At 43.2% G+C, this 13,113-nt stretch overlaps 1 protein-coding gene across 2 annotated transcripts; it reads right to left on the minus strand.

The window, feature by feature from the left end:
- Positions 1-3,396: 3,396 nt before the first annotated feature.
- On the minus strand, positions 3,397-9,857 carry LOC127293457 (serine/arginine-rich SC35-like splicing factor SCL33). Of its 2 annotated transcripts, none has more exons than XM_051323086.1 (8): positions 9,729-9,857; positions 7,130-7,283; positions 6,937-7,014; positions 5,849-6,013; positions 5,720-5,760; positions 4,980-5,040; positions 4,730-4,888; positions 3,397-3,769 (listed from the first exon to the last, which is right to left on the minus strand). In XM_051323086.1, the coding sequence occupies exons 2-8, from the start codon at positions 7,273-7,275 to the stop codon at positions 3,646-3,648; spliced, it is 774 nt and encodes a 257-aa protein (XP_051179046.1). In that variant the 5' UTR covers positions 7,276-7,283; positions 9,729-9,857; the 3' UTR covers positions 3,397-3,645. The 2 variants fall into 2 exon arrangements, with proteins under 2 accessions (XP_051179046.1, XP_051179045.1); XM_051323085.2 differs by having other exon boundaries at positions 9,725-9,839.
- Between the last annotated feature and the right edge of the window lie 3,256 nt (positions 9,858-13,113).

Consider the following 13,113-nt stretch of genomic DNA (forward strand, 5'->3'; position numbering starts at 1 on the left):
TGGCACAAGCCGCCAGGCCGGATTCGGCCGGGTGGGCCGGCGCGCGGCCCGGCAGGCCGGGCGGCCGACCGGCTGCCTCTCCTCTTTTTTTTTTCTTTTCTTTTCTTTTTATTCTTTTCTCTTTTTCCCTTTTTCTTTAATAACAAATGCTCCCGAACTCCGATTCGAATGAAACCAATTTTGTTTGGAAGATAACAACAAATGCTATCTTATAGAAAGTGAAAACCCAAGAATATGTAGGAGGGGATTTTATCATGAATATAAAAGGTAGAACCTTATATCATGAATAACCGGTAAAATCACCCAACCTCGAAAACGCAATAGAAGATGCATGCGAACTCCGTTTTCGATGAACTTGGGCTTGTTGTAAAGCTAACAACAAGCTCAAGAACCTCACACCGAGAAATACCAAGAAGCAATAAGAATATGCAACGCATGCAAATGATTGAGCTCCCTAAGACGATGTGGTCAAGTTACCCAACCGAAAGCCCCTCTTAATAGTGCGGCTATCTATCCTATAATCCGGTCTCCCATCAACCACCTCGAGACCGGTAAAAGGAAAACCTATCAAGGTCATACCTTTGCCTTGCGCATCGCATCACTTGATCATTGTCGCTTCATGTATACTCACAAATGCTCCCCCATACACTATGATGGGAAAGCTTCATTGATGCACATCTTCACATGTCCACTATCACCAAATGGACGGCAAGCTTCAAGCATGTGATCCACTCAAGATGCTCATCTTGAACTTGCCCAAACTCACCCTTGTATCTTCTCATACTCACATAAGATAGAGCATGGCTAATATTGAGTTCCACATAAGAACTCCATCTTCGTTTCTTCTTCTTGATCATATCACATATATATCTTCATACCGATGATCTTGAGGCCAATACACAAGGTATATCTTTATCTTCATGGCATCCATACTTGAATCCAACACATGGAGAGCAAGTAGTACCTATGGAATATTCCTTCATATAAACTCAATGAAAACATTAGTCCATAGGGGTTGTCATTGATTACCAAAACCACACATAGGGGCAATATACCCTTACAGAGACCAACTGCTACGATGGACAAGGTGGAGGAGAAGCAGAGCTCGCCCGCGGATCCCGTGTCGGAGTTGTTAGAACCACAGGGTGAGATGGAGAACCGCATCCGCCGGTGTCGAGGGTGGGGGGGGGGGGGGGAATTGGAGCGTTTTGTTGGGAGTTGACCGAAAAGAGGAGGTGACACTAGCTATGCCGCGAAACACATCAGACGTTTTTGGTTTCTCCCGCCATCTCGTGTCGGCCTCCCGGGGGCACGCCGTTTCCACTTTTCACACGTCTAGAGACTGCTTCCAAGGAAAGAGCGGATTCGAGCGTACCCAGCGGGCCTGGCTGCTTTTAGCAGCGTGTCAGCCACTACGCAGGCCGCTTCCAAGAATCCAAACGCCTAACTTTTACATCCCGGAGACCTGTTTGGAGGAGATGCAACCTACCAATCGCGCCCTAGGTGTTGGGTAGATCGACGGGGTGTCGCGTGGAAGAATGATGGAGTCCGCCAATCCAAGGTGTCACGGGAGCTCCGACGGCTAGTGGGGAACACCGATAGATGCCGGGCCATCATGGGAGGTTCAACGGTCAGTGGGGTGGTCCAAAACGGGATTCATGGCGGTGGGGAGCTGGTAATTCCCGATCCAGTGTGGTAGCAGGAAACCATGGATGGTAGAAGGTGCCGGGCCATCATGGGAGGTTCAACGGTCAGTGTGGTGGTCCAAAACGGGATTCATGGCGGTGGGGAGCTGGTAATTCCCGATCCAGTGTGGTAGCAGGAAACCATGGATGGTAGAAGGTGCCGGGCCATCATGGGAGGTTCAACGGTCAGTGGGGTTGGAAGGGTTTTACTGAAAGAAGGTGTAAGATGGGGTGTTGGAAATGGTGATAGTATCAAAATCCAAACTGATAATTGGATCCCTTGTGTACCGCCTGTGTCAATACGACCTCTTGTACCGTTGGTTGATAATCAAAAGGTGAACACTTTATTTCGAGATGGTTCCCAATCTTGGGATGCAGATGTTATCCATACCATTTTTCCAGAGGAGGTGGCATCGAAAATACTCCAAATTTCGATAAGCAGGCATGCCGGTGAGGATTTTGTTTCATGGCCACATACCCGGTTTCGGTATTATACTGTGCGATCTGGTTATAATCTTGCCAGGTCGAGGAAGTTGAGTGATTGGCAAAGTATACCAAAGAAAGGCTTATCGTCAGAGATGGAGCGGGACGCTAGGTTATGGAAAATGTTGTGGGCAACCAAGGGTCCAGGTAAAATGAAAATAACTATGTGGAGATTTTCCCATCACTGTCTTCTCAGTGGGCATCAGCTTCAGATACGACATGTACCATCATCTACAGACTGCTATTTCTGCCACAGTATGAATCATTTTATGTCTGCTGAGCATCACATTGAGCTACAACGCAAGCACTTCATCTCAACGAAGGCTTGGACTCTGAATTTTTTTGAGAGATGCTCAGCCATGCAAGCTACGGTGGTGATGGTAACCATGTGGCATATATGGGATGCTAGGAACAAAGCTCGGGAAGGTGAATTACTAATGCATCCAAGATCTACTGCTGAAAAGTCATTGGCTTATATTCAGATGATTACTGAGCATCTCTATCAAACTGAACCAACACACAGGCGTGAGACCACTTCTGCAGTTCCTCGATGGTCGCTGCCGTCGGAAGGTAGAGTTCTTATAAATGTTGATGTAACAATTTCTGCTTCTACTCGTCCAATGGGAATGGGCGTCGTAATCAGAGACTACAAAGGCTCCTGCTTAGTTGCTTGCAGTGAGCAGTTTTAAGAGGTTGTGGCGCCTGAAATTGCCAAGGTTCTTGCTATGCAACGAGCTATCATCCTTGCAAAGGACGAAGGTTTCTCTAAAGTTATTGTTAGCTCGGACTGCCTCTCGTGGTACAAAAAGTGACAGATGGGCAGGAAGATCGATCCTTATGCGGTTCTGTGATTCATGCTCATTAGGAAGCTGGCTGATTCTTTCACTTCTTGTTTCTTCCGTCATGTGTATCGGAGTTTAAACTTTGCTGCTCATAATCTAGCTAAGTCTGTGAGTTTTCAATGTGTTCTGTGTGGCGTGGGGTTATTCCGGATTGCATCCGTGAGATTATTTGTGATCAATAAATTCCATGTTTCCCTGAAAAAAAGGAAACCATGGATGGCAGCAACATGACCGCATGAGGCTAGGGGCTATAGGGCATGGTTGAGAGTGTTTCACTGATTGGGGAGGACGGGGTGGGGCGGCGATATCACAACTTTATCTAAATTTAGATATTTCTAATCACTATTTAGTGCATAGATACATCAAATTTATAGGGACAGAGGGAGTAGTGAAGATTTCGATGTAAGTACAATTTGGAAATAATACTATATTCCTGAAGTGATAGGCGAAAACCTAAATCATTGACTCGTTCAGACTCAGGAAGGATCTGGATATCCAGGCACAACGACAATAGCGAACACATCCCAGAAGGGTTAACTCAAACCAACTCGGTCCAACAAACACCGAAGCTAGAGCAGAGTACATGACTACATGGACGCTCTGGGAGACGCAACAATATGGATAGCACCAAACTGTCAGTCGCTGCGGGCAGGGGAAGCATCAGGGGACCTTGAGCGTGACCCCGCAGGTGATTTTGAGGATTGCCTGCGCGACCTACGGCGTGGAGGTGATCCGTCACTGTCCAGTGGTGGCGACCTCCTGTGAACATGTAAACCAATGTCAAGAGCTTCCTAATGACCACAGATTACTATCGGGCTATTCATTTCTTGACCAAGATAAGTCTGCATTATATAATAAACACATAACAGAACAATTTGGCAAGCAAAATCACTGTTAGGAGATGACCATTTTTTTTAAATAATACACATTTTTTTGTTTATTTCAGAAATAATACTCGGTTTTGAGATATTTCAGAAATAATACACTGTCGGGTTCAGGAAACCCGAAATTTGAAACTCGGGGTAGAGGAACCCGAAATTTCAAAAATCGGGGTAGAGGAACCCGACTAATCCTGTTTCCGCGCGAAAAAGAAGGAATTGGGGTAGAGGAACCCCAAATTTCAGAATTAGGGTAGAGGAACCCGAAATTTCAAAAATCGGGGTAGAGTAACCCGAAATATGTGGGAATCTCGGGGTCGCCTAACCCGATTCACTAATATCGGATTTCTAAAACCCGATTCTTTCTTTTCCTTTTCTTTTTCCTTTTTCGCCCTCCCGCCAAAAGAATAAGTCGGGTTCCTCTACCCCGATTTTGAAATTTCGGGTTCCTCTACCCCGAGTTTTAAATTTCGGGTTCAACGAACCCGACGGTGTATTATTTCTGAAATATCTCAAAACCGAGTATTATTTCTGAAATAAACAAAAAAAAGTGTATTATTTAAAAAAAATGCGCGAAGGCAGATCTAGCACTTCATAAATCTGTTTTCGTTAGATAGAATTTTAAATGAAAAGGCGATACTTTTGCTGAATACAGCGTGTGAAAGGAATACAAAACAATAATTTCACATGCTCACAAGCAGAGGTATTCTTTTGCAACACTAGAACTTCTGCCCACAATTAGCTATGGAGCTTATAAAGCAGTTAAGTTAATAGGCATGAAAGTATATCAACAATAAAAGCCCAGAATATATATTTCTTTAACAAAAACAAGAGAACTTACTTTCCATCATGCTGGCCACCACCTCTACCGGCAGGTGAATAGGACCTCCGCTTGTCGTCTTCATGCCCTTCTGGCTGACGCCTGGGAGATTGTGTGTGATGTGATCTTGGTGGAGAAGCAGAGTAGTCATCTCGGCGTCTTGATGCAGGAGAGTACGACCTTATAAAATATTTAACAGACAGACAAACAGCTTTTGAGATTATGTCACATTACAAGCAAAGCAAAACAAAACACTTTACTGTTGCCCTACCTTGACCGAGGACGGCCACGATAGCGAGGAGAGTAAGAGCGTGACCGGGAACGAGACCTCCCTGAAAAACGAGAGGCTAAGTAATTTGGAGCCTGGTATTCCGACAGCAAAAGAAATTGCAACATATAATGTTCAGAACACATTGGACTGCAGATTTCACCCTTCTGCAATCTGAAATAAGCAGTTAGGCGTAGTAAAAAAAAACATTTCCACGATGAGGCCTTACCTAAAATTTTAGATATAACACTTATACACATCTGTTACATGTCTTGTAGCACTCTGTCAATCAAGCCTATATGAAACTCATGTTTTTTTGCAAGGTACTCAATGTTCAGATAAACTGAAGGGAAAGCTCTGTTCATTATTTACGCAAATAAAATATTATAATAAAGCTAAGCAAAAATTCTTTTCCAGTGGGTCTGTTAGGTTAACAGAGCTAATACTACCTCTGTCCATAAATAGATACCAAAAGTTTGTCTAAATTTGAATGTATCTAGACACGATTTAGTGTATAGATACATCTGAATTTAAATAAATCTTTGGCATCTATTTATGGACGGAGGGAGTACATTATTTTCAGCAAAAAAACAATTAAATAGGTCTATCTACCTATAACTACAACGTCAAAATGGAGATAAACAACCTAGTAGAAAGCAAAAAAATGAAGCTTTAACTCCAGCTTAGTGTTTTGGAACACGGAGGTCTGGAAATCATAAAACGTTAGTGATGTAAGAAAGTACCATAACGAGAATGCCGCCTTTCACGTTCACCAGAATACCCCCTGCAGAGCAAAACAACCAGTCATCATTTCAAATGAGAATATAACAGAAGATGAGGAAGAACTTCACAGGAATCATGGAATAACATACCTGACTCTAGCTCTGTTAATCATATCATCTGGCCTTTTCCGTGACTCGGCAGCAACAACGACAGTTATCTCTCGGCCAAAAAGTACTTGGCGATTCATGTGATATTGGGCCTCAGAGGCATCATAAGGGTCAACGAACTCCACAAATGCAAACCCTCGGGGCTGCCTGTATATATCGATTTCATTAGACAAAGTAGGATAAAGTAAATTAATGAGATGAGAAACATATAAGATGGCATGAAGTATTCATAAAGAGTGTGTGTGCCTCCCATGTTACCATCACAGTTCAAAATGTGTCTTCTATGATTCTTGACGAAGCAGTCAACAACTTACAAACAATTCCATCAAAAGGAAGCAATTGCTGCAAAAATCAGATGTATGTCCAGGCCCTAGTACCCAAGTTTCTTGTACGAGTTTCTTGTATAATGACTAAGTACGGTGATCCTCATAATGAGCATCTTCGTAAAACTTTTGCCTGAAGTTCCTCAAGGTTTGAAAAGTCTTAAATGGTACTTGAAATCAACTTCGCTTCATTTTATCTTCTCATGGACCACCCAGTATAACACTCTTATCTTCTCTTCATGAAATTAATTTTCTCACTCAATCAAATCTTGTCTTCATAGAAGAACTTCATTCGGACAAGACTCTATCTTGCCAAGCAAATCAATTGTTAGGAACATTTAAAAAAAGCTACAACATATCAAGGTATTGTATTTACAGCCCTGGTAATAATTTCATCAGAAGCTCTCATGGTGCACAGATAAATGAGCAGGAAAAGGTAACATAAGCATTTCCGAATTGGTTATTTATAACACATTCTGGTTACAGGAATTAATCAGTGATGTACATTCAACAGACTACAAATGATTATTTTCATGGAGACTAAATAGTAATGTAAAAAAAAAAAGTGGTTGAAGAGACCAACATCACAACAAATCTGAAAGATGCTTGAAAGTTCTCTTCATACAATTTAGGTTGTAACTCTCGTGTAGTAGGCAAATTACGGAAAACTACTAAGCTTATGCATCAATAACAATAAGGATGAGCGTTTTAATTATAATCATAGGAAAAAGAATATGTATAACTTACTTGGAGTAATAATCCTTTGGCAGGTACACATCCCGGACAGGACCAAACCTTTCAAAAGGAACTCGAAGATCATCAGGCCTGCCACAGTTAAGAGAACAAAAGTGAAGCCAAAAACTTGCAAAGTGAAATATTCTTCTTCGTGAAAACAAGTCATTGTAAGGGGAAACCAGTATCCATGGCACAGTTTATATACCTGCAGCTTAATGGGATGTTGCGGACCAAGAGGCTTCCCGAACACTGCTCCCTCCGTCCTCCATATCCTCTCCTAGGGGGACTTCTTCCTCTGCCGCCATATCCCCTCCTCGGGGGACTATGATACGGGGGACTGTACCTCCTCATTGTTTTGCCTATAATTTACATCCAAACACATGACATGTTAGGGACTCTTTGATTTGAGGATTACAAAAAAGCTAAAAATCGGAAATAAACATAGGAATTGGATGACATAGCATGTCAAGTCATACATAAACTGAAAACATGGAAATAGGTAACATAAGTTGTTTGGCTCCACAACAGGAAAAATGGATGAACTTTTTTCAAGGATTAGGTGTTTGCCATAGTCGTCAAGGAGACAAAAGCAAAATTTCCAAGGTGCTGGCGTATGAGCTAAGATACGATTGCACACCAGATTTACTCTGCCAGCTCCTGTCAAGAAGCTCAACAATCGCAGAATAACAAGGCTAGCTGGACCACATTTATTTACGTCATAAGATGCCTTTCTAGTAAAAATTAGCAATCTAGAATCAAGTAAAGAGAGAAAAACAAGAATAAGTTCTCTAACAAAAGAAAAGTCTATCAGAAGAAAAGTCGCCCAGATCTTCCTTGGGTTCAGATTATTAACAAGAAGTATTTGAAGCATGGGGAGTCGATTCTAATGAACACATCCAAGGGTTCTCAGTTTTGGAATGGCCTGCAAAGTGTGAAGCAATGGTTCGTCTTTGGAGTGGTTCATGTTGTGGGGGATGGCAAACATACTCGGTTTTGGCATGATGTTTGGGTTGGGAAAGTTCCAGTTCGTGTGGCTTTTCCTTCTTTATTTTGGGCCGCTTCTGAACACGAGTCGTCAGTTGCAGCCAATTACTGCTTGGTTTCTCATTCTTGGGATGTCAAATTCAAGCGAACTTTTGGAGCTACTGATGTGTCGCATTGGGAACAACTCGAGATGCTGCTTGATCCGGTTTTTCTCTCTGACCAAAGAGATACTGTTAGATGGGCGTTACAAAAAGATGGCCAGTATTCGACCAAGTCCATGTACAGATGGTTAGCCTTCAGGGGAGCTTCTGACCCTTTTCTTCAGAGGACATGGAAGCTGAAAATTCCTGCTAAAATTAAGTTTTTCCTTTGGCAAGTGATCCATGATAGATTGCCGACTCGGGAGCAAATTCTTATTCGTCATGGCAATACTTCTGGGAAATGTCCTATGTGTGATGAGTTGGAGAGCATCAATCACCTCTTGTTTTGTTGCCCGCAAGCTGCTTTTGTTTGGTCCTTTTTTGCCTCTGTTGTGAGGTGGCCGGCGGGTCCTAGCTCTGTGATGGATCTTCTTGCTATCTCTAAACAACATGATGGAGCTAAATTTGATTTTGTCTGGGTGGGAGCTTCTGCTGTGTTGTGGGCGCTGTGGAACACTCGCAATAAGCTGATCTTTGAAGGTAAAATCCTAAAGCAACCTACTGATGTATTCTTCCTGATTTTTCTTATTTGCAGTCCTGGAGACCGCTCTGGTCAGGCAGCCTGTTGGAGGTGATCGATTGGGTCGTTGCAAGATGCAGGAAGAAGATCAAGAGATTCCGGAGGTGTGTAGCTCATGGGTGATGAAGATCCATAGTTACAAGTTTGTTGACAAAAAAAAAGATGATCTGTGAACTTCTGGGAGTTTTGGATGCTTTGAAGCTTGTGGGAGTAATTCATGTTCTGGGAGTTTTCAGGGTGCGGTGGTTTTGGGCTTCATCTTCGTTCAGGCGGCGCTTTCCCTTCGTTTGTCTTCTCGATGCCTATCTGTGGCGGAGTGCTTTGTAGGTTCTAGTAGGTGTGCTGGGGAGTTTTTGCTTGTTTGCATCGCGGATGCTTTTCTTAGTTGTGTGTGGCCTTAGGTGATCCTTCTTTTTTGAGCTGGTAACCCCAGATTGTAATACTGAACTATGTCTGTCCTTTTTGCTTAATGATAAGCAGGGCGATAAAGCCTATTTTCTAAAAAGAAAAGTCGCCCAGAAACCCTTAGCACAAGTTTCTCATAAACTTCAAATATAACGAGACCACAGAACTTGAACAGATGAAGCTGTACCTAACCATCTCCTTACAAAATTTCAGCGGTGACCACGATCCATAAACAGTGAACACCTCTGAATCATGTGTACTAACAACACAACACAACACAAACCTAGGAGAGCATACACCCAGCGCACGAACCATTGACGCGAGTTGATTCATACAATTGCCCTAAGTGCCCAGACACTGCTGCACCGGCCAACCTACTGGCGCATCTACGTGTTGTCGATTCAGCTTGATGACTCGGGAACAACGCAACGAGCATTGAGACAGTATTCGAGATTTCCAGCGGGAAAACTTCAGGACTCGAAAGCGATGATGGACTCCATGCTAAGGGTTCGTCCACAGCGGCGGGAACGTCGAGGAACCTGCCGAATACTCCACGGATCTAAACCCTCGCCGCGAACCTAGGGTTTCCGTGGAAGACCAAGTGGCCACGGAAGTGCGCATACACGTCGGAACACGCTCGCAGGCATGCAGACAGAGAGGAGGGAGGATGGAGAAGGGAGGTTATGGTAACCTACAGGGATGGATCCGGTGATCGCCGGGGAGGTTCCGCCGCCGCCGTCGACGCCGCGATGGTTCGATGGGAAAGAGAGGAGATCGGTGGACGCCGGAGAGGACAGGACACGATAAATAGTTGGGCGGGCCCACTACAGTTTTATGGGCCTGTACTGTACCCTTTCCTTTCGGGTGTTTACCAGCATCGCTCAGGAGACAACAAGTTTTGGGCCACGGCCCCTTAGGCCCAGAAGCTTCCGAAAGAGGCCTTATGTAGTTATGTTGTTTGTCTAAAAAAAAAGAGTTATGTTGTTTCGGTTTTATTCGGTTTCAGGAACAATCTAGAAGGTTCTACGAAGGCTTTTCTAGGTTAATCAGGTTTTATCTGAATGGTTTTCGCTCTCGGTTTTTAAAAAAATAATGAGACAAAAGTTCACATTTAAAAAATTATTCAAATTTAAAAATTGGTCAAATTTAACGTTTGCTCATATTCGGAATTTGTTGAAATTTAATTTTTGTTCATATTCAGAAATTATTCAAATTTTGTTCAGATTTGAAAAAAATCAAATTAATTTTTTTTTCAGGTTTGAAATTTGTTCAGATTTGGATCTGTCCATATTCGAAAATTGTTCCAATTAAAAAAATCAGGTTTGAAATTTTGTCAAATTCATATTTTGTTCGAATTAAATTTGGTTCATATTAGAAAAATGGTTTCAAATTTTGGTAACCCTCTTCGAGTTTTGGATTGGCCTTATTTTCAAAATTCTCCAACGCAGGCCCAACTCCACCACCGTCAACCCAACTATCAAATGCATGGTTTAAGGAGTAGTATTTCTTCTCGTAGCATATAAGTGTGTGGAATTATTCTAAAAAAACTGAATGTTGGACGATACAAACATTGAATTGATGGTTTTCTTGTCGACTAGAAAATGAGTATATGACATGAATATAACAAGAAAAAGAATTGATTACATTGAAGTGATGGAATGTTCTCCTCCAAGTTGTATTTTCCCCTTTCCATCGCTTCCACAAAAGTGGTGTGTAATATCACATCAAGATTTTCTCCTTCTCCTCCACATTGTCAAGTAGAGCTTCCATGAGAAACTAGGGCTGCATCTACTTGCTCCACAAAGTATAAGCTTGTCTTGGCTTGGTTGGGCAACATTGCAGCTTGGATTTACTTGCTTTTGAGCTCGAGCGGATTCTCAGAAGTCCCTTGTGATCCAAGCAAGAAAATAAGCAGTGAACTTTGCATTTTGCAGTTTCGAAACATTCATACTGTTGAAGTACTTCACAAAAATGATGATAGCCCCGTCTTCGAATTGATTGAGCTAATTCTAGCAATAGAGTTTAATAGAAAATGTGAGGGGCTAAGCAAAGTAAAGTGATCAAGTCATTTTATTCTTTTTAATAAAGGTAATATCTTAATATCGTCAAGATACCAACTAGATCTAGCATCTGCAACAACGCAATATCTTAATGATAATATGGATGCACGCACAGCCGAAAAGAAGAAGAAGCTAAAAAATAATCCCACTATAGTGTTCCACTCGTTGCATTAAGCAGCAGCATCACAAACACCACCAAGGCAACAGTTGAAGTCCACGATCTCCAGAAGCGAAAATAGTGCACAAACAACATCATTGCTCGATCATAAATCTTAGGATTTCACTTGAAGAAAGTCCTTGCTCTGAGAACAATACCTTTAACAAGGTCATTGCCAGGTACAATCAATTAAGATCAGACCTTGATTTCCACCCTCAAAGGTAAGACTTTGAGCTTCTCCTTTGTTGTCGCCCCCATTAGCATGCCGCTGCTACGAAATTCGAAACACCAAGCAAGTTTACCATCGTCGCAAAGCCTCGAACCACTAGCAATAGTCCTCAGATCCTAGCTTCCATGTCATTCTCCGCCTCTCACTTTACTATGAAACAAAACATGTCCCATGATGTCAACAGATAGCAGAGCTTCGCGCCGCCCCCTCCTGAAACCAAACGGCCCAAAAATACATTGGTGCGCACAAACGAATTCTATCCAATCAAGCAATCTTCAGGCATGAATCTCCCAGGGTAGGTCGAGGCGGAGTCTTCCGGAAATCGACACGCTAGCTAGATAAGGGGGACAAGCATCCAACGTATCTTCGTCTTTGCGCGAGAGGAACCCTAGGACCACCATCTTTATTCTTCGATGTGGACGAACAAGCCCCCATGCCGCTATCCGGCGCCCAATGACGACAAATGAGGTCTAGACAACCTCCACTGTAGTAGGAATCGACCGGCGCACAATCGATATATGAGCATTTTGGTAACCACCGTCGCAACGCATCAAGCCGTGACCACAAGGGTTGTCGAGGTGTTGCAGAAGCTGTGGCCCGCGCTTCCTAGGTCGAGCCAACGCGCGTCCCAAATCGGGCTCGGCCGGGCGCTGGCGATTACTGGTGAGCGAACCATGTTTCTTGAAATAAGGTAATTCGGAAAAAAAAACAGCCCTTTCAAAAGAACGTCGAGTTTCATTTCAACAAAGAAAGAACTCCAAATAAATGAAAGCAAGACTCATATCCCTGCTCTTCGTTTATTCTAACTATTTTCGAATATAAATCGTAATTCGAAGCCTCACAATAGACTGGTTTATGAAAAAGCAGATGGAGACAGAACACACGGTATAGTGTGGCCGTGTGGCATGGCAAGTGGAGGACCAAGGACCAAGGAGCATTGGTACTTCACTGCCGACGCAATGCGCCGCCGGCGGTAGGCTAGCCACTACTGTTGTCTCGTAGCCACATGTGATGTCTCTGTTGGATAGACCGTACCCGTGCTGCTGTCTGCCCCGGTCGCCATGGCTCTTTGCGCGTGTCAGACCTGTTCTTGCTACGACTGAACTACTGCAACTCTAGCTACTATACTTCTGCAACCTGTTGATCCATGCTTGAGATGCAGCAGTCCGTGTTTCTTTATGAACGCACAAGCTGGTACGTGTCAAATCAAATCAAAGTCACTTTGAGGGAAACTTTTCTTGCAATCAAATGCAGCGCATTCAATATTTTTCTTGACGAATATTGTTTTTTTGAGAACTAGTACTACCTTTAATCCATAATTGTTGGCGGTTTAGTTTATAAACCTCCAACACTTATTATGGACCGGATAGAATAACACTTATGATCCTTTTCAATACTAGTAGTACGTACTAATACCACTTCTCACTAGTAGAAAAAGGGGCAATAGGCCCGATCCATTTGGGCCTTCAGACCCGGTTCCCGAACCGGGACCAATTAGGCGGGACCCTTTAGTCCCGGTTCAAAGATTAACCGGGCCTAAAGGCCTCGACACGTGGTGCCGCCAGGGAGCTCGCGGTGGAAGGCCTTTGGTCCCGGTTCGTGGTACGAACCGGGCCTAGGTTTCTCTGCCGCGG

This window comes from Lolium perenne, chromosome 4 (assembly GCF_019359855.2).
Source record: "Lolium perenne isolate Kyuss_39 chromosome 4, Kyuss_2.0, whole genome shotgun sequence".
Classification (NCBI taxonomy): Eukaryota; Viridiplantae; Streptophyta; class Magnoliopsida; order Poales; family Poaceae; genus Lolium; species Lolium perenne.

Excerpts from the sequence above, each read along its gene's own strand:
- LOC127293457 (XM_051323086.1), bottom strand. The coding sequence starts at position 7,275 with ATGAGGAGGTACAGTCCCCCGTATCATAGTCCCCCGAGGAGGGGATAT. Across the intron at positions 5,761-5,848 it reads ATTAACAGAGCTAGAGTCAG|GGGGTATTCTGGTGAACGTG; the intron begins GTATGTTATTCC and ends TTTGCTCTGCAG. Across the intron at positions 4,889-4,979 it reads CGTGGCCGTCCTCGGTCAAG|GTCGTACTCTCCTGCATCAA; the intron begins GTAGGGCAACAG and ends ATATTTTATAAG.